General features: G+C 36.7%; 2 protein-coding genes across 2 annotated transcripts; one reads left to right on the top strand and one right to left on the bottom strand.

Moving 5' to 3' along the window:
- Window positions 1-766: 766 nt before the first annotated feature.
- On the top strand, window positions 767-3,211 carry LOC149405033 (uncharacterized). The gene is made up of 2 exons (XM_089606769.1): window positions 767-971; window positions 1,176-3,211. Exon 2 carries the CDS (start codon window positions 1,182-1,184, stop codon window positions 2,895-2,897), a length of 1,716 nt encoding a protein of 571 aa, XP_089462895.1. The 5' UTR covers window positions 767-971; window positions 1,176-1,181; the 3' UTR covers window positions 2,898-3,211.
- A 1,569-nt stretch (window positions 3,212-4,780) lies between these two features.
- On the bottom strand, window positions 4,781-11,503 carry FTSH11 (FTSH protease 11). The gene is made up of 17 exons (XM_089606765.1): window positions 10,775-11,503; window positions 9,865-10,018; window positions 9,620-9,712; window positions 9,418-9,503; window positions 9,186-9,312; window positions 8,797-8,916; window positions 8,613-8,663; window positions 8,416-8,477; window positions 7,942-7,999; window positions 7,324-7,449; window positions 7,156-7,236; window positions 6,844-6,973; window positions 6,586-6,734; window positions 5,780-6,061; window positions 5,514-5,603; window positions 5,381-5,434; window positions 4,781-5,282 (listed from the first exon to the last, which is right to left on the bottom strand). The coding sequence occupies exons 1-17, from the start codon at window positions 11,233-11,235 to the stop codon at window positions 5,127-5,129; spliced, it is 2,280 nt and encodes a 759-aa protein (XP_089462891.1). The 5' UTR covers window positions 11,236-11,503; the 3' UTR covers window positions 4,781-5,126.
- Between the last annotated feature and the right edge of the window lie 8,009 nt (window positions 11,504-19,512).

The following is a 19,512-nucleotide window of genomic DNA, read 5'->3' as shown; positions in this document are numbered from 1 at the left end:
CACAATATACTCTCGTGCATTATTAGTATTGTGATATATTGTGTTTGCTAGTACGAATGTATATAATGATTTGGTTATAAGGAAGAAATGAAACTTTATTGCATTTGACCTAAGCGGCCATGGAAATACAAATAATGATAAACACGAGACGTTCGAGAGGTCTCGTTCTTTCTTTAACTCGGCTCACCTATTAGATTCTCCAAGATAAAAAAAAATAAGAAATCAAAGGATTACCATAGGCCTAACAAAGACACCGTAGAACACACAAAGTACTTGATGATTGGATCCAAAATATCACAAGTACTATCGGCTTAAAAATTATTTGGGCTCGTGGTTCTTCAATAAAAAAGTGTTTTTCAGCTTCTTCATGATCTAAAAAACAAACGAATGAGCGAGAGTGGAGTGGTCGAGTTGTGGGGCTAATATGGGCACATGACTTTTAAGACGATAATTGTGCCGAGTCAACAGATTTGTCAGGCGATATACACGTCGAGGGACTCGAGTGTCGCGGTCGAATGTCGAGGCCAGGTGCTCGGGGAAGGCCGAGGAATGTGCGCCGAGCAGCCTTGCGGAAAACTATTTTACAATCAATCAAATAATTAAAAATCTACAAATTTATGTCACATACTATAAGTGTGCATTGTGCAGCTAATAACCCTAAATCAAGGGGTAGTTTCGTAATTATAATATTTACATCCACACTTCCTCTCTTTCTACTTTCTCGGCACGCATAGAATGAGAATACCTCCCTCTCACTGCTTCTGATAGTCTCTTTACTCTTAAGGTACATTTATGACTCTGGCTTTCACGACAATGGCTGACATTGTTCTTTCACAGAAAAAGTTTATACATTTCCATTAGATTTAGAGTGCTCTCAGAATCAGAACGACCGTGCTAATTATTTATGACTAAAATACCCCGTCTTTTGTTTTTCTTACGGCAATCAGTTCTCGTTATCCAAGTAGCTTTAGGCATGTTCTCACAGTAACGAAAGATTTTTTCTTTCATTACTCTTTTTAATTCAATATCAAGAATCCAAAAACGTATTCTTTAAATCATCAAGAACCCCCGATTCTCCAATTGAAATTTGAAACCTCTAATAATGTAAAAAGGGCATAACAACCTAGGGTTTACATAGCATATGACTAAAGCTCATTTCTTTTCACTGTAACCAGACTGAAATGAGGACAGAAGAAGAAGAAGAAGAAGAAGAAGAAGAAGATGGTGAAGAGCAAAACCAGGAAGAAGAAGAAGCTCGGCGGCTTCAAGCCCTAGCGGAGGCCATGTTTGCGAGCTCGAACATCAACGCGGCGCTCAAGTACGTGAAGCGAGCCCAGCGGCTCTGCCCGGACAACGACGGCCTGACCTCCATGGCCACGGCTTTCGAGATCCTCGACTCGGCTTCTTCTTCGGGGCCAGAGTGGTACAAGATCCTCCGAGCCGATCCGTTCAGCCACTCCAACGTCATCAGAAAGCAGTTCAGAAAACTCGCCCTAGCTCTGCATCCCGACAAGAACCCCTACGCCGGCTCCGAGGAGGCCTTCAAGCTCGTCAACGAGGGCTTCCGATTGCTCTCCGACAAGGTCCGGCGAAAAGAGTACGATATGAAGCTCCGGATCCGGATACAGGACGAGAAGATGAAGGAGGTCGACGGGACTGGGACGGGAAATTCGTTCCGGACGAAGTGCTCGACGTGTCGGGTTTCGCACGAGTTCGACAAGAAGTACTTGGGGCATAATTTGGTTTGCCCTAATTGTAGGAAGAGCTTCGAAGCCGTGGATGGCGAGGGCGGTTCGGGGAGCGGAGGAATGGACGGTGGTGATGATGGGAAAGTGAGGATTGTGGACTTGAAGAGGAAAGTTGGGGATAAGAACGAGGGGGATTGGGGCGGTGGGCGATTGAGGAGCTCCGGTTCGAAGCGGAGAACGAGCAGCGTTGGGGAGATCATGAAGAAGAGGGTCAAGATCGATGACGAGACGATGACTTTGGCGGAGCTTCAGTCTCGAGTCAAGCGAAAGGCTCAGAAGGAAAAGACGAGATCGATTCTCAAGGAGAAGAAAGATCGGGAAGAGAAGGAGAAAGAGACGCTCAAGGTTACGAAGAGGAAAAGGGATTCGAAGAAGGTCGAGAGACCATCCGCGGTGGCGGGGTTAGAGAGAAGCGAAGATTTGACTTTGAGCTCGGCGTTGCAGACGCGAAAAGGGTTGAGAGACGGGGTTTCGGACTTTTACGATTTCGGTAAAGACAGAGTCGAGAAGAGCTTCAAGCAAGGACAAGTGTGGGCGATATACGACGACCACGACGGGATGCCGAGGCATTACGGCTTGATAGAGGAACTCGTCTCGGCGAAACCTCTCGAGGTGAAGATAATTTGGCTGGATCGTCACCGGAGCGACGCGGAGAGAACGGGATTTCCCTTGTCTTGCGGGATATTTAGGGTCTCCCGCGAAATTCGTGCGAATTCGATAAACATATTTTCCCACCTCATCGACTGCGAAAGGGCGGCGAGAGAGGTGTATCGGGTCTATCCCAAGAAAGGCTCCGTGTGGGCTCTTCACAAGGACGAAAAGGAGTCGAATCTCGAAGAAAACGAGCGGTGCTACGAGGTGGTGGTGTTCTTAACGAGCTACAGCGAGGTTCGAGGGCTCAGCATGGCGTATCTCGAGAAGGTCGACGGGTTCAAGACGGTATTCAAGAGACGAGAGATCGGCTCAAGAGCCATCAAGTTTCTCGAGAAGGACGATATCGGGTCGTTCTCCCACCAAATCCCGGCTAGGAAGCTCTCCGGCGACGAGGCTCCGGGGCTCCCGAAAGGTTGTTGGGAACTCGATCCCGCTTCTCTTCCCGCGGATTTGCTCAGAATTGGGTCAAAAGAATCGGGTTTCAAAATGGGTTAAATTACGGCCCATCTTTGTACAGCTCGGTCGCTTTGAATTAGGTGCTAAACAAGGGAATTTTCAAGGAGCAGTACACTCGGGTGAGTCTGAGTTTTTTGGTGTAGCAAATGAGGGTAGTTCAGAGGTTAGAAATGTAGTGATATATCTATCTCTATTACTCTGTACATGTCGAGAGTTAATGGGAAACTTCTATCAGTCAAATGTAGTACTATTTATTGGTCATAGTGTAAACGTTTCTGATAGAGATGACCCAAATCTCATGATGTATTTGTGTTCTGAGAAGACAAGTGCAAGGACAGGTCTTGTGTTCTGAACGAGGGATAGTGTTAAGCTATTGGGGGTTTTTTTTTTTTAAAGCTTTCATTGAACACCATTGTTTACCCTTTTTACGGAACAGGTAAAAATATTATAAATTATAAAAAGAGAGGATTGAGCATCTGATCTATTAAAATTGTAGGAGAGATCAGGAATCCATAAGAACAAAGATGTCAACAACCTTTTTTTCTCGACAATATTTATAGCGCTAAAGACTAAAGAACTCGACAATCTTTTTCTCGATCTTCTTATTCTTTACATTTTTGCCTGAATGATGATTTAGCCATTGTTGTCGCCTCCGCTGGTGTAGCGGGAACCCGGAAACCAGACAAATAAGTACTGTTGATTCGCACACAAATATTAGTCGATGATCTTCCAAAACTTGCTGAGTTGATTACTTACGAATATCATATTTAGGACATTGAAATTGAAACTTAATATTGAAATTCAAATTTGGGGAAGTTTTTTTGTTTAATAATATAGTTCTGCAAGTTTATGGCCGAAAGTACGTCCCTTTAATATTGTATGTGAAACTTAAGGAAAATAGACCAAGGTTGTAAAGAAACGGAAAAAAAAAATCCTCCGGGGTCCGAAGGCAAAAATCAAATCCATACCAGCAAAAGCTGACTAAACACATATTTTGAGCTTCAATTTGATATACTATAAGTTCAGTTCTTATACTCGGAATTAATATTCTTAATGAAACGCTCGAAAAATGGCGTCATCTGTAGTTGGGGATAATCGCTCTCTCTCCGCCAACATTTCCTCTATATTGTCACCTCCCATAAATGAAACTTCAAGCGAAGATTCACAATCTTATACAATCTCTCCATAACCTCGTTCATATTCTCCGCGATCCTCAAATCAGAATAAGCGTTTAAGAAGCCTAAATAGAGGCACAATTTCATCACGAATTCATCAATGACGTCCTCCAAAACCGTCAGCCGATTTTTCTCAGTCAATCTGGATCTCGATCACCCTCATTCGGATGCATCTCCTCATCGTCTTCAAGCACGTCGATCTTCAAGAGAAACGCTCAAGAGCCTCTCCATCCGGTTGTCAACACCTAGATCAGCCTGATTTCTTGTCACACAAGCAAGCTCAAGTTCTTAAACACGCGCTAGTCTTGTGAAACTTGTTGGTCCGAAGATGAAAATACTCAAAGCCTGAAGAGACAATGACTTTTTATTTCTTCTTGAATTTTTTTGTCTAATTTATGTTTTTGTGCCTAGTTAATAACGCGAAACAGTAATTGGATTTAACTGGATTTAATGAGCATGTTCCATCAGGTTAAGGAGGTTTGGTATACTATTTTCTTTTGCATTGCCATCGATTAGTATAAGCAATGGTAAATAGTTGGATTTTTTAATTTGAGCTTTCTCATGAATAGTAGAATGTTGACTATACAAAGTTAATTTTGCCTTTGTATTGTATATCTATGTGATGTAATTTATTTGCCAATAATACTATTTCGTCAATTTCAAAGGAGCATGATCACTAACTAGCTCATCAAATACCATTCCAGTCAATGATAAGCTAAAAAAGAATCTACGGGATGATATTAATGCAAGTTATAAATGAGTTGCTTTCTATTGAGTACAAAATAATGACTTCTTCAAAACTTGGCCCAGTAGTAACAGCAAGAAGAGGATTTAGAACAGATAAATATCTTCTAAATTATGCCCGAATCCTTACTAGTCTTTCTTGTCGAAGAAGATACTAGGCTTGCTTTTCAGAGGCGCTCAAGCTATGCATGACAGGTCAGGCCGGGGAAGGCTTGGGAGTCACAAAAAGGATTCAAAGAAATCGATACGATTTGTTCTTCGTCTGTGTGTGGACTTCTTCAGAGACGCTGTACAAAAGCTTCCCCGACGCTTCATCGGACTAAACTCTAAATAAAGACGACAGAGATTTTCAAACCAATACAAGATCTTCTTCTACTTGTTGCTCTTCTTGTCGCTCGGGAAACCTTCCTTCCCGATAAGGAACAAGAATTCGCTTGATTTCTTCCGAGTTGAGTGTCTCATGCTCTAGCAGCGCGTTTGCCAATGCGTGAAGCGCCTTTTCGTGCTGCGAGAAAAGTATAAAAATATATATAAAAATAATAACTCGAAGTGTTAAAAATTCTGAACCGACATGATCTATCGAAAATGTTTTTAAGAACCAACCTTCTTCAGAAGGGCCTTTACGCGATCATACGCTTCTCTTAGGAGCTTCACAACCTGTGTTCAGTCAATTTCAACCGATCAACATCCTCTGATAATATGTACAACAAAAACGCCCCAATTTCGGAATACGTACCTCGGCATCAACACGCGATTGCATTTCCGAGCTAGGTCGTTCTTTGATGTGAATCGGTCCAATTGTGTCACTCATCCCACAACTCGACACCTTAGATGAAACATGGCATAAATTGTTAGGATCTAAGGAATACAGGATTTATGAGTAACAAGTGTATAGCTATTGTGGTGAAAGGAAAAATCAGGAAACTATATCTGTTTTCAAATTTATGAAATTTTCCGCTCGTAACATAAACTTATCCGATCATAATAGGAAACAATTATTACCATGTATTGAGCGAGCTCGGTGGCGGTGCTGAGATCGCTGGTGGCTCCGGTGGTGACATGGTCGCGGCCGAAGATGAGTTCCTCGGCCACTCTTCCGCCCATGCAGACATCGAGGCGGGCTAAGAGCTGCTTCTTGCTGACCGACGTCTCGTCGGTCGAAGGAAGCTGAGTCACCATTCCGAGGGCCGACCCGCGAGGCATTATCGTGGCCTTGTGAATCGGATGCGCGCCCTCCGTGTTGAACGCCACGAGCGCGTGCCCGCTCTCGTGATACGCCGTGAGCTGTCAAATGGGTATTGAAAAAAAAAAAAATTGTTGATAAAGGTTTTTTTAAAAATTATTATTCGATTGGCATTCGGGTCCCTAAACTAATTATACAAGCATAATGATCCCCGAATTATTGACTTTGTAGCATTCTTTTAGTCCTTGTCATAATAGTGGCGAAGTTTCTTTTTTTTCTTTTTTTTTTTTTTTGTTAATGAAAATTCAATAGCTAGACAACTTAAAACATTATTTACAAACTAAATAAAATATTTATAATTTTAAAAAGCCATCATTGGAAAATTGTTGGAACTTTTATTTATTCTTTTAAAGGTTAGATTATAATTTAAGTGATAGATTTCACTACAAAAAATTTGAATATTTATTTGGAAAGGAGGAATAAACTAAGATGCTACAAAGTCATTCGTTTGAGGACAAGATTACTAAATATGTTGTCACTCAAATAATATTCAGAAACTATTACCACTAATTAAAGCCTATAAAATACTTGTCTTCTGAGCAGATAAGCGTATGGAATCATATACCTTCTTAGAGTCTTCTGATAAGAACATTGTTTTACGCTCCGTACCCATCACGATCCTGTCCTTTGCGAACTCCAGTTGCGAAGAATTTAGCTTCTCTGCACCATCAACAGCCGCTTTAATGGCCGCAATGTTCACCAAGTTTGCAAGATCTATAACACAATAAAAAATAAATAAATAAAAAGGAAGTGAGACACAAGGAATGTGAAATAATGCACGGACAAGTATGAAGAAAAAAATAAAAATAAATTGGAGGCTGACCTGCCCCGTTGAATCCGGGTGTACCCCGGGCAAGTGCCTTAACATCTATATCATCGTCCAATGGCTTGTCCTGAAGATAAAGCTCCAATATCTCTTGGCGGCCTTTAACATCTGGGTTTGGAACCACAATCTACAAAAGGGCATTTGATATCAGACTATATAATTAACTCAAATTGACATCTGACTTGTAATTACAATCAAGTCTCAGGAATCATAAAAAATAAACATAATCGAATATCCAATCAACAACAAGAATAACTGAGGTAAATCTTCGGAATTTTTTTTTTCTTTGAAAAATAGAAGTCCACTTACATGTCTGTCAAATCTACCAGGCCTTGTTAATGCTGGGTCGAGAATATCAGGCAAATTTGTGGCAGCCATTAAAATTATTCCCTGCACACAATATTATAAAAACCCATCACCAAAAAATAAGGAAGAAATCGACAGCATTTCGACAGAAATAATAAAAAATAAAAAAACCTCGTTCTGCTCAAAGCCATCCATTTCAACGAGAAGTTGGTGCAATGTCTTCTTCGTGTGTCCTTCCCATTGTTTCCTTGTGGAACCAACGGCATCTATTTCATCGATGAAGATTATGCACGGTGCCTAAAATAAATATCAATAAACAATCGAAATCAAAGAAAGCAAATCAGAACTATGGATGAGATTCAGCCAAATGTTATGTTCTTTTGTTGGTCTCATCTTTTTCTCCTCTTCTTACTGAGAAAACAGTTTTTTTTAAGGAGACAATTTTTTTTTTATCAAACTGAAAAAATCCGGAATAACCGTGGGAAAACAAAACAGTGAGAAAACACGGTATAGTATTGAAGATCGGTTTTTTTCTCTATTATAAATATTTACCAAGTCTATTCAACTATTCATCCAAAGAAATCACATTTTAAAGCACCGTTTTTAGGGGAAAAAGAAGTGGAACACAGTTTTCAGTACATTTGTTTCATCTTCAAAAGTAATTTATACAAAGCACCAGAAACTACACTTTATGGGTGTGTAGAGCTGAATTTCAACTGAATCACCAATATAAACGAAATCAAATATTTGTCTTCACTCACACGCTAAATTATATATTAGAAAACAAACCTTCTTCTTTGCTGCTTGGAACAAGGATCTCACACGCCGAGCCCCAACTCCAACAAACCTGTCATAAAATAAAAAAATAAATAAAAAATTAGTTCCAGCAGATCACTTTTGATACACAAGTATTATTAGATATTCATACGGTGATATGCTCTCAACAGAGCTATGCCCGGGAAACTGAGTGATGCAAAATAAGATTAACGTTCACTCCTTAGTAGTCTCTTTGGCAGCTTAAAAAAATGACGCAAGCGCTAATCATTAATCTAAGAACAAAGTGGCAATACAGACAAGAAACCAAGTGATACCGTTTTGCGAGAGGTATTTCTGTTTATAAAATCATGGGACAAATTAAAAGAAAAAATAAACCAGGGCCTATTTTATAGAAGAAGAAAAAAAAACTTTCGAAAATATCAGATGCATGACCAGAAGATATGAACTCAAAAAAAATAAAATAAATAAATATAGTAAGTGACTCACATTTCCTCGAACTCGGAACCCGCTCTGTAAAAGAAGGGAACTCCGGCTTCTCCAGCAATAGCCTTCAAGATGCAACATAAATCGAAATCAGTGTAAGATATAAAGAGCTTATGATAAATTACTGAAGAAAGAAAGCACTTTGATCAAATACAGAAGGTGGCGTAAATGAATATGTAATGTAAATACGAAGATGTAACCTTGGCAAGAAGAGTCTTTCCAGTTCCTGGCGATCCCGTCAAAAGAATCCCCTGAAATTTTGCAAGCGTAGACGAAGAGAGTAAAAAGCATACCCATACAGAAACAGGGAAACTAAGCAGAAGCTAAGAAAGCAAATAAATAAATACTAGAATTGTGAAAGAAGATATTTAATAACCAAAGCACCTTTGGCAACTTGCCCCCCAAACGAGTAAACTTCGACGGGTTTTTGAGGTACTCAACTACCTCCTCGAGCTCTTGCTTTGCGTCATCACAACCTTTAACATCCTTAAATGTTTTCACATTCTGTAAAATATATCATATTAAGTTTTCCGTCAGCTGATAATCCAGCGAAGAAGAAAAAGAAAAAAGAAGATAACAAGTAATTGTTTCGTAAACACAGAACACAAATTCTCAGAACTGTGGCCAGATATGCCTGTCAGAGTCACTTGCAAATACATTTTATATTTACGCATAATATTTTATTCCATGAATCATATTATCCCTTTGCTAACCACACAATTTCCACAGTGAATAATATGTTTCTACAATTTATAAGAACAAGTTTGCATTACCTTTTCGGGCGTGATTTCCTTGTTCATGTCTTTTGGTGCATACGAAGAACTTGAGCCTCCGACACCTGAAGCTCCGATACCACCCAAGCTTCCTATGTACTTCTGAAGCGCAGCAGCTCCCATAAACCTGGGGACAAACATGTCATTTCAAAAAAAGACTAACCGTTCAAGAGAGAGAGAGAGAGAGAGAGAGAGAAAGAAAAGAGAGAGAGATTTAAGAACATTCAAATACCACATTAATCCAACGGCAATAGTGAATAGAATCGTCGAGATAAGCTCTTGTGCGAAACGGGATTTGTTCGACGCCTTGGGTTCAACCTAAAATGTTTACATTTAAAATAAAAAATAAAAAATTGAAATTGAGGAGAGTAATGTGACTTTTCAGTTAACTCCAAATTAAATGCAGTAAAAAAAAAATTCCATAAGAATCTTACCATCATCACGTGCAAAGGCTGCTTATCATTCATTCCGGGGTTGACAAACGGCTCATCCGTGTTTCCTGAAACTCGCTGCTTTAGTTCTTGCAGCTGTGCATAGATCAATAAATTCGATGAATGTCTAGGTGATTTGCCACATAATAATCAAAATCAAAGGATTAGTTGAGGAACTAAACAGGCACTGCCAAGGGACTTGAGACACTTAACAGTAATTAGGAGAAAAAAAAAAACAAAAATATTACCAGAGAAGGAAGACTAGCAGGTTTTCCAGAACCTTCATCGGGAAGATAGTCGGCGATAGCATTTGTGACCACAAGAGCTCGAAGATACTCCACAACTCCTCTACTGTCTATCGTGTGATCTCTTTGCTCGACCCGTTTGATGACCGACTCAGGACTACAAGAACACAAAGAGATAAAAATCACTCTTTATTCATCTCAGACGATTCAAGAGAATATATAATAAAACACGCAAAAACAATATGGAGCCATAGCCCCGTCTCTACACTCATTCCCATGGACTATTAACTTTAAGTAATAAAGCTCAGACCTTTACCCAAATTGCCTCTCTAAAACAATTTCCAAACACGAATAATGGAGTCATAGCCGATATGAATTATTTATTTTGTAACAATACAATCACACAATCACCACTACACTCATCCCCATAAAAAGCTCAGACCTTTAACCAAATCACCCCTCCAGAAAACACTTCCAAAACACCAAACATCAACCCCACAAAAACCTTCCAAATTGCACTCAATCTCATAGCGTTCAAGAAAATGAAAACACTAAACACCCATATGCATTCACATATAAACCGCTTTGCCTATATATACTTCTAACTTAATCAATAAAAAGCTCAGACCTTTAACCAAACTGCCTCTCCAAACACCAAACACACAAAAAATAACCTTTGGCCAAACATCACTCAATGAGCATCAAACCCCACACAAATCCCAGACTGTTCAAAATAATTAAAACAATAAACACCAATATGCATTCACATATAAACCGCTTTGCCTAAACTTAATCAATAAAGCTCAGACCTTTAACCAAACCGCCTCTCCAAACCCGAAGATAAACTTGACCCAACATCTCACTCAATGTATGATTCCATAAGAATTAGGTCAATGAGGTGCCAAAAACCAACCTGTGCTTATTGAGCTCGGCCAAGAGAGCGCTCTGCTTTTGGGCGTCCAAGGGATTGGCGTCAGCCTCGGCGGCGAGCTTCTGAAGCCGCTTCTCGCGCCTCCAGAATGGCCACCACCGGAGCCAATCCGAGGCCGCCATTTTCTCGAGCCAAGCCCTAACTCTCGCCCACACTCCCATCACCATCACGGTCAACGCCACCCGCCGTTGACCGCCGTCCTCCTCCGCCGCCGTTACGGCTCCGACCTCCGCTGCCGGAGGGTCCGGTTCGGCGGCGGCGGAGGAATCGGAGACGCCGTGCTGTAGTGCCCGGAGGACGACCGGGCGGGAGGGGCTCCGGAGGGGAAAGCGGCGGCGGCGGAGGAGGAGGGAGGGAGAGAGGGAGAGAGAGAGAGGAGACGGGAGAGAGGGTGAGAGTGAGAGAGATGGCTTGAAGAGGAGGGAAGCTTGAAGAGTCGCCATTTCTCTCTCTCTCTCTCTCTTTCGAGTTTTTTTTGCAACGCTGAGGAGGAGAAATAAAGACTCTTTCTTTCGACTACAATCACTCTTTCTCTCAATCTCTGTCCCTCTTCTTGAGATTATGAATTTTCTGTGTAACTGTTGGGTAATTGGGCAGTGAGAGAGAGAAGAGTTTGAGAGCCACACAAGGTGCTGGAATTGGGAGAGAGAGAGAGATTTATTAGAGAGAAACCTTATCTGTGTGAGTAAGACAGAGAGAGAGAGAGAGAGAGATGGAGAGAGAGTGAAATTGGCGCCGGCTTCTAATTGTCGCTCAATTTCTTGATGTGAAGTGTGAAGGAGATTATGCAAATTAATTTTTTTGGGATTTTTAGAGGTCTTTTGGCATGCGCCTTCGTTGGATGAAATGAATCTCCAAATATAAGATTATAAAAAATAATTTAAAAAAATCAAGTCCATTTATAAATGAGAAGCATTATATGATATTTTTCTTATCAATAACGAAGGAATTTATACGAAGTATTAAGAAATTGTTAATTAAAAGGTTAAGATTTATTTTGTATAGCTCATATTATATTTTACCTAATAATGCATGGTGGATCCTTAAATGTTAAATTTTGTATTTATGCTCTTTGTCAGATGATAATTTTTTTTGAAAAGCGAGATTAGGGGCATGTTTGGTTCTCCTCTCAAAAACAGTTTTTGAGTTCTTGAGTTGAAAAATTTGAAAACAAAAAACGAAAATGTGTTTGGTTTAATTTTCCGGAAAAAATTTTCAAAAAATTTTGAAGTTGTTTTGTAAAAAAGTAAAGAAAACTGAAAACAAATAAAATGTGTTTTTGGAAAAAAATTTCTTCTCTTCTCTTCTCTTCTCTTTCTCCTCATCTTCTCTTTTCATTCTTTCAAAAACAAAAATGAAAACTATACCAAACACTTTTTTCAGTTTTTTCACTTTCTCAAAAACAAAAATGAAAATTGTACCAAACAGCTTTTTGAAAACAACTGCAAAATAATTTTTCAATACAACTACAAAAATTAGAAAATAGAAAACAAAAACTTTTTGAATTAACTACCAAACACAACCTAGAATTCTCAACAATTTTTTTTTATTTTTTGGAGCATATCAAAATAAACCTGTTATGTCATCAAATTAGCTAATTTCACTTCTATCATCATTTGTATATCAAAGTATAGCTATTATTAATGTAATTCACTTCATGAATCTTAATTAATTATAATTTTGTATTTTTATTATAATTGATGATTCTAGTGTTAGATCTCAGTGTCTAGGTGGTTTCAAAGATGATTCAATTATTTAAACGCGTGATTAAAAATAAACAACCGAACTTTTGGAGAGGTATTGAAACCAAAAAAGAGAAGGAAAAAAAAAAGCTGTCATCTTTTCATTTGATAATTAGGAGTTCTATGGTTTGAAGAAAGAAGGCTGCTGGATGCGGGGTTCAATGAAAAGTGAAATGAAGAGAATAGTATGAACCATACATATTCGCCATCATATTAGCAAATAAACGTATTCCTAAGCTTAATGCGCGAAAACAATAAGAAATTAGCTCAAGAAATACTAAAAAAGGTGCTACGGGCAGTGGGGCTCCTACGGGTAATAAGAAGCTTAAAATGAAGCCCATTTCTTTGAAATCCAACTATAGTAATGCCAATAAAAATAGAAAATGGTGGATACGGAGGACTCGTAGTAGGCTGCATCTGCTGACGAGAGAGGGCTGCCTTTAGAATAGAAGAGAAAAGAAGCAGTAAACCAGGAGAAACCACTAAAGACATTGAACTTAATTCTGGCTCTTTCATGCAATGCAGTAAAATATGATAACTCTTCGGGAGTTCGAATCCATCTCTCTCCTTTTTCTTGGTGAATAGGTTTCTTTCTCTTTTTATTCGCGAGATGTACCTTGTTTGGTTTGTGGGGAAACCTAGACATAGTCCTTATTGATAGGACTGCATTATGGCACTTGATATGAGACTATACGGTTGTTGAATAATGCGTGTCGAGTTATAGAAATGAGTGGATGCTTGCTATCCAATATCTCGCTTCGATACCTCTCGACAACCACCATGAACTTCATCTGACATCAAGTACTCGGGTACTCCAAGGCAAGGCCCGCTTTGAAAAAATTCATGTACTGATACTCTTCATAGCTGTCGAATGCGAAAGACTGAAATGGGACGTTGTAGGGTCATTTTCTTCAGGAATAAAATAATTGGATCCAGACGAATGGCGTTGATATAAATAAAGAACTAATATCAATAACATTCTAACATAAGCTATTTTTATATATATATATATATATATATATATATATATATATATATATATAAATAGCTTATGTTAGAATGTTATTGATATTAGTTCTTTATTACATATTCCGTTGATAAATTATTGGGCAGTGTGTATGCTATAAATATGTTACTATTTCAAATTTCAGAACTAACATGGCCCGTTTGTTATAATGATTTAATTTTAGTCTAAAACAAGTTTATTTATATTATAAGTAAAATTGGGTGCTTGCAAATACTTAAGTAGTCCGATATGAACTCTTCTTGTTTGATAGCTTAACTTGTTTAAAATAAATCATAATCAAAGGGGTGGTAATGAAGTTCCACTTCTAATGGGATAAAATTCTGGTTTTTAATGAAAGGAAGTCTCCCGGCTATTAAAGACTATAATTCAGGCAAGCAGTTATAAAATCTTCTTTCTGGTGATTTTTGACACTATTCACAAAAGAAAAAATAAATTTAAATCACAAATACATTCTATTATAAATTTATATTCCGGTGAACTGGAAAGGGTACCAAAAATTCCAGTTCCGTTAATAATTATGACGAAATTTTTCGTTTTCGTGAACAATGTCAGAAAGAACAAAATTTTCGGTTTCTCATTTTCCGTATGCCTCGGATTATTAGTTTCTTATATTTCTAATTTTTTTTTTTATCCATCTCATACTTTGGGACTTGAAAAAAATGATCAATGTCAAATTAAAAAATTATTCATACTAGCCAACAAACATTCAAATTACACCATTAACAGTGGAAACTACCCGAACTACCTCGTTCGAAAACCTTTCTCTCTTAATAACTCGATTCTCAATCTCTTTCTTGAAATACTTCCCTCATTACTTAATCTATAGCAAATCGTTGATAACTTCATAGTCACTAACTAACATATAAACTTGTCATTTCACATAGAATGAATGTGTTGAATGATATATTACATCACATAAATCCTATTATCCATTATGGTTAATAATATTAATCATTGTAGTTAATGATGTTAACCATTAAAATTAATAAAATTAACCACTACGAAAACATGAGAGACAAATACTCTGCAACATCTTTGGATTTGAGAATTTGAGGGCAATTTGGTGATTCATGACCTTCTACATATTTTTTTATGTTTTAATTTAGGTTTTGGTAAATTAAGTTTGAGAAATTTCGTTTTTAAGTTTTAGTTTTAGTTTATGTGTATTTTGGGAATATTGAAATGTTGTGGTTTGAAGTTGGTCATTTTTTAAAATAAAAATGATAGTTTTACTTTAATTTTAATATACATAGGTTATTTGAGATATTTATTTAGTCCATGTTTTAAATGACTATTTTAATTACCACTATTATCTCCATTAAAAGTACTTTAATGTAATAATTTTGTTCTTATCCCATTGAGGAATGCAACAAAAAAATGTTCAATGTTCGAGTAACGTCTAGATATATATATGGTCGCAAGTTTACACATTCACAATCAGTCAACAAGATAATGTAACGTTTAAAAAGGTTAGGAAGTAAAACGAGCAAATTTAAATGCATAAAAATTTATTATTAGAATTTTATACTTGTACATTTTCATCGTTCTTTTTTGTGGTGTCATCTTTTATATTTTCATTATCACATAGATTATAATATAATAGATTCATAGGTGAAACACAATGAAGAAAGAAGTTAATGTTTTATCAATATATCTCTTGATTTTGTTAACCTTAGAATTTAAATATTTGTTGGTTAATAGGTATTCGTATTAACATTACAAAGATAAATACATTCATTTAATAATTTAATTTATAATATACGGTTGAGACTAGATTTCAACTTAATATATATGATTCTATGGTTAAGATTACATCTCATGTATCAAACATAATTTGACGTATATGATAAATAATTGATATTTGTTTATTTTGAGTTTCGAAAATCTATAAATAGGGGGTTTGGCACATTAAAATTTGGACCACAAGTGCTCAACGAGAGCAAACTCTCTCTCTCTCTCTCTCTCTCTCTCTCTCTCTCTCTCTCTCTCTCATATTAATTACATTTTAAGCCAAAAACATAAAAGTGAGAATCCGAGTGAGAAGATTCTAATACCATAATTCAACAATAACTTATATTAATCGTAATCTCATAAGTGACTACATGAAGTAATCCAAACTTTGGTCCCTCTTATCCGAAAAAATGATTTGAAAAACTAAATAATTGCAATACGAGGATATTTAGATGGTGAACATACTAGACTCTACATTTAATTTTATCTATTATTGTATTATGTCTTTCATTAGCCGTCTACCTTAATTAACTTAGAAATTAGATCATTTGTTTATGTCGTTTTAGAATATTATTTTTTATACAAAAAAAAAACTAGTATTACATGTCAATTTTAATGTTATATTCATTATTTCCTTCATATTGTAAATAGTATGATTTATTGAGATAAATTTTATGTTTATTAATTTGATTTAATATTTATTGGATTGAAAATTCGGTCATAGAATTTTTTGGCTTCTTATATTTGTTGTGCACTCAAAACTTGTAGGGTTAACAAATTATTGTTGTAGTCCGAAGACTCTCGAAATTGACAATACTAACGACACAACGACAATAGAAGGGTCACCACACAAACATAGTAGAAGTATTGGGATTTGTTTATTATACATTAAATATCTCATAAAAACATCAAACATGTTAAATGCGAAATTAAGTAAATAAAGAACTAGTACCAATAACATTCTAACATAAGCTATTTATTAAAGAATTATTTACAATTAGCTATTTTATATACATATATATATATATATGCATACATACATATTCCGTTGATAAATTATTGGGCAGTGTGTATGCTATAAATATGTTATTATTTCAAATTTCAGTACTAACATGGCCCCGTTTGTTATAATTTTTTGACACTAAATCATAATCAAAGGGGTGGTAATGAAGTTCCACTTCTAATGGGATAAAATTCTGGTTTTTAATGAAAGGAAGTCTCCCGGCTATTAAAGACTATAATTCAGGCAAGCAGTTATAAAATCTTCTTTCTGGTGATTTTTGACACTATTCACAAAAGAAAAAATAAATTTAAATCACAAATACATTCTATTATAAATTTATATTCCGGTGAAGTGGAAAGGGTACCAAAAATTCCAGTTCCGTTAATAATTATGACGAAATTTTTCGTTTTCGTGAACAATGTCGGAAAGAACAAAATTTTCGGTTTCTCATTTTCCGTATGCCTCGGATTATTAGTTTCTTATATTTCTAATTTTTTTTTTATCCATCTCATACTTTGGGACTTGAAAAAAATGATCAATGTCAAATTAAAAAATTATTCATACTAGCCAACAAACATTTAAATTACACCATTAACAGTGGAAACTACCCGAACTACCTCGTTCGAAAACCTTTCTCTCTTAATAACTCGATTCTCAATCTCTTTCTTGAAATACTTCCCTCATTACTTAATCTATAGAAAATCGTTGATAACTTCATAGTCACTAACTAACATATAAACTTGTCATTTCACATAGAATGAATGTGTTGAATGATATATTACATCACATAAATCCTATTATCCATTATGGTTAATAATATTAATCATTGTAGTTAATGATGTTAACCATTAAAATTAATAAAATTAACCACTACGAAAACATGAGAGACAAATACTCTGCAACATCTTTGGATTTGAGAATTTGAGGGCAATTTGGTGATTCATGACCTTCTAAATATTTTTTATGTTTTAATTTAGGTTTTGGTAAATTAAGTTTGAGAAATTTCGTTTTAAACCATTCATTATTGATAAGCATTTGTGATAACATATATAGCTACTTAGGCACAGACAAATCACTAACCAATTTAAGCGTTCTACCCAAAACTTATACGTTTCACATCTTACGCCGACCTACAATCTCAGTCAGTTGATGTGGAGAGCTAATGATATGCCAAATATGGTTGTTCATTAATAAATGCAACAACTAATCTTTTTCTGTTATAGATTATATATTTATATTTCATTTAATAGTAATCTTTAGGTTATTATAGTAATACGTTTAATGGTATTTACCATGGTACCATTATGTGAGCAGTATTCCTAACAGGAAAGGCGTTAGATTTGGTCGTGATGCAAACATTGGAGAGGCAAAACCTCAGCTTGACTCCTGCAAGAACTGCAAAAGTAATTACAAGTTTAGTGAATTCAAATAGTGAAAGTGATTGTCAATTCAATCATACCCAAATGTTCCCAATCATTACTACAAAACAGAGTTTTAGAAGCGGAAAATAAGCGACTAGCCGTTGTTGATGCAGAGTTTGGCTCTTCAACAATCACAAACAAACTAAAATATGAAATATCTTTTTTATTTATATTTACGCGGATCTTGGGATTTCATTGAGTAAGAATTGGACTAAGCTATTGTTTCCAAATGAAATGCATCAAAATAATAAAAATATTACGAAAATAAATAATAATAAAAAACTTACTTTATTGTTTAGTCTAACAGAATGGAATACAATAGGAGCCGAGCTCAAGAATTCTAATATTGAATGGACGAACTCAACAATGATAATAATCGTAATCAATTTCTTGTGAATAATATATGCATGCTATGCTATGTAAATGAATGCTATTTATAGATCAATGATAGATCTTCTTTCTCGTTGGTATTGGGGACACATGGTCACACTTAGTTGATCTCGTCATGACGCGTGTTCGGTCGGACCCAAAAATTGGGTGGTGAGGATGGAGAAGGTCGTGGTTGTAGGAAAATACCTCTTCTTTCTAGATGGACGCGTGATGGTTTCATTGTCGGTTGATGTGGCGAGTTGGGCTTACATGTGAACTAGGTTGGGGTCAGGTACTTTACTCTCATTAAGGCTGAGGTGGGCCAGATAATTGATAATCGATATGAGCTTAATTCATTTAAGTTGTTCATGGGCCTTAGGGTCCAATGTATATGTTTTACATGTGAGGAACCCATTTCTTACACTCACATTAGCTTCTAAATATTTTCCGCACTTTTAGAATTAGTCGCTTCTAGAATTTCATGAAATTTTGAGCATTTTAAAGTTTCCCTTTTTAATTTTAAACGACGTTGAAAACGACTAGTCGCTTCCATTGCCACTTCTTAAAGTTATGTCAAATAGAATAAAAACCATATTCTTCCTCTTCTCGCCAGATGCTCAAAAAATTGAGAAAAAATGTATTTCTATGTGAAACTTCTCCGACCGAAACTCTACTACCAGAGACTGCAAATCCGAAGACTGTCTTTGCCTGCACTCCGGTGAGTCTCTCTCTCTCCCACTATCTTTCCCACACAGCATCCGACCGATGCCTATTTCATCTCCGAAGCATGTCTGTCGCATCTCTACCAAAGGTATGTCATTCCACCCTATCTGTTCATCACGCCATCACCACAACGCTCTTCTACCATGACTACCGCCGTGCACAACCACGTCCTCCAAAACCACGCCCTGCCTTACCATTCCCATCCACTGCCAGACCTTCCCCAACCTTCTACACCTCTCACATCCCCTCCATGATCCTCCCCGACCCTCACCTTCCATCCTTGCCTTCCCCAGCCATCTCCGCCTCACCTGCCCCCCTATTTGACCCTCCCCAGCTTTCACCGCCCCTCCTTGTCTCTCACAGCCCCTCCCCGACCCTACCTTGACATAGCTTTGTGTATTTTAAAGAAAAATTATATAAAACAACCATTCAAAAGTAATTGATTAACAAAATAGCTAAAGTTTTAACTTATTAGAAAAATAGTTTAAGTTACATTGTGAAATTCTTTTGTACACTCTCAATAAAAGTATTAACCATTGTATATAAATAATTTACTATTGTCAAAAAATTTATCAATGACGTCAAAAGGTTATTGACACATGATACTTATGCATTTTTGTAAAATTAAGCTATTATAATAATTTTAGAAAACCTCAACTCTTTTGGGAATTCAATTGATTATTTATCACATATCTCCCATAGAA

The sequence above is a fragment of the Urtica dioica genome, chromosome 2, assembly GCF_054948205.1.
Source record: "Urtica dioica subsp. dioica isolate 48M chromosome 2, U.dioica_male_clone48M_v1_H2, whole genome shotgun sequence".
Lineage (NCBI taxonomy): Eukaryota > Viridiplantae > Streptophyta > Magnoliopsida > Rosales > Urticaceae > Urtica > Urtica dioica.
This window is presented reverse-complemented; position numbering and strand designations above follow the sequence as displayed.

Bases quoted from the DNA above. Each gene is read 5' to 3' on its own strand.
- FTSH11 (XM_089606765.1), bottom strand. From the start codon at position 11,235: ATGGCGACTCTTCAAGCTTCCCTCCTCTTCAAGCCATCTCTCTCACTC. The intron at 9,313-9,417 runs GTATTTGAATGT...GTTTGTCCCCAG, and splicing joins ATTGCCGTTGGATTAATGTG to GTTTATGGGAGCTGCTGCGC. The intron at 6,974-7,155 runs GTAAGTGGACTT...GCCCTTTTGTAG, and splicing joins CTGGTAGATTTGACAGACAT to ATTGTGGTTCCAAACCCAGA.
- LOC149405033 (XM_089606769.1), top strand. From the start codon at position 1,182: ATGAGGACAGAAGAAGAAGAAGAAGAAGAAGAAGAAGAAGATGGTGAA.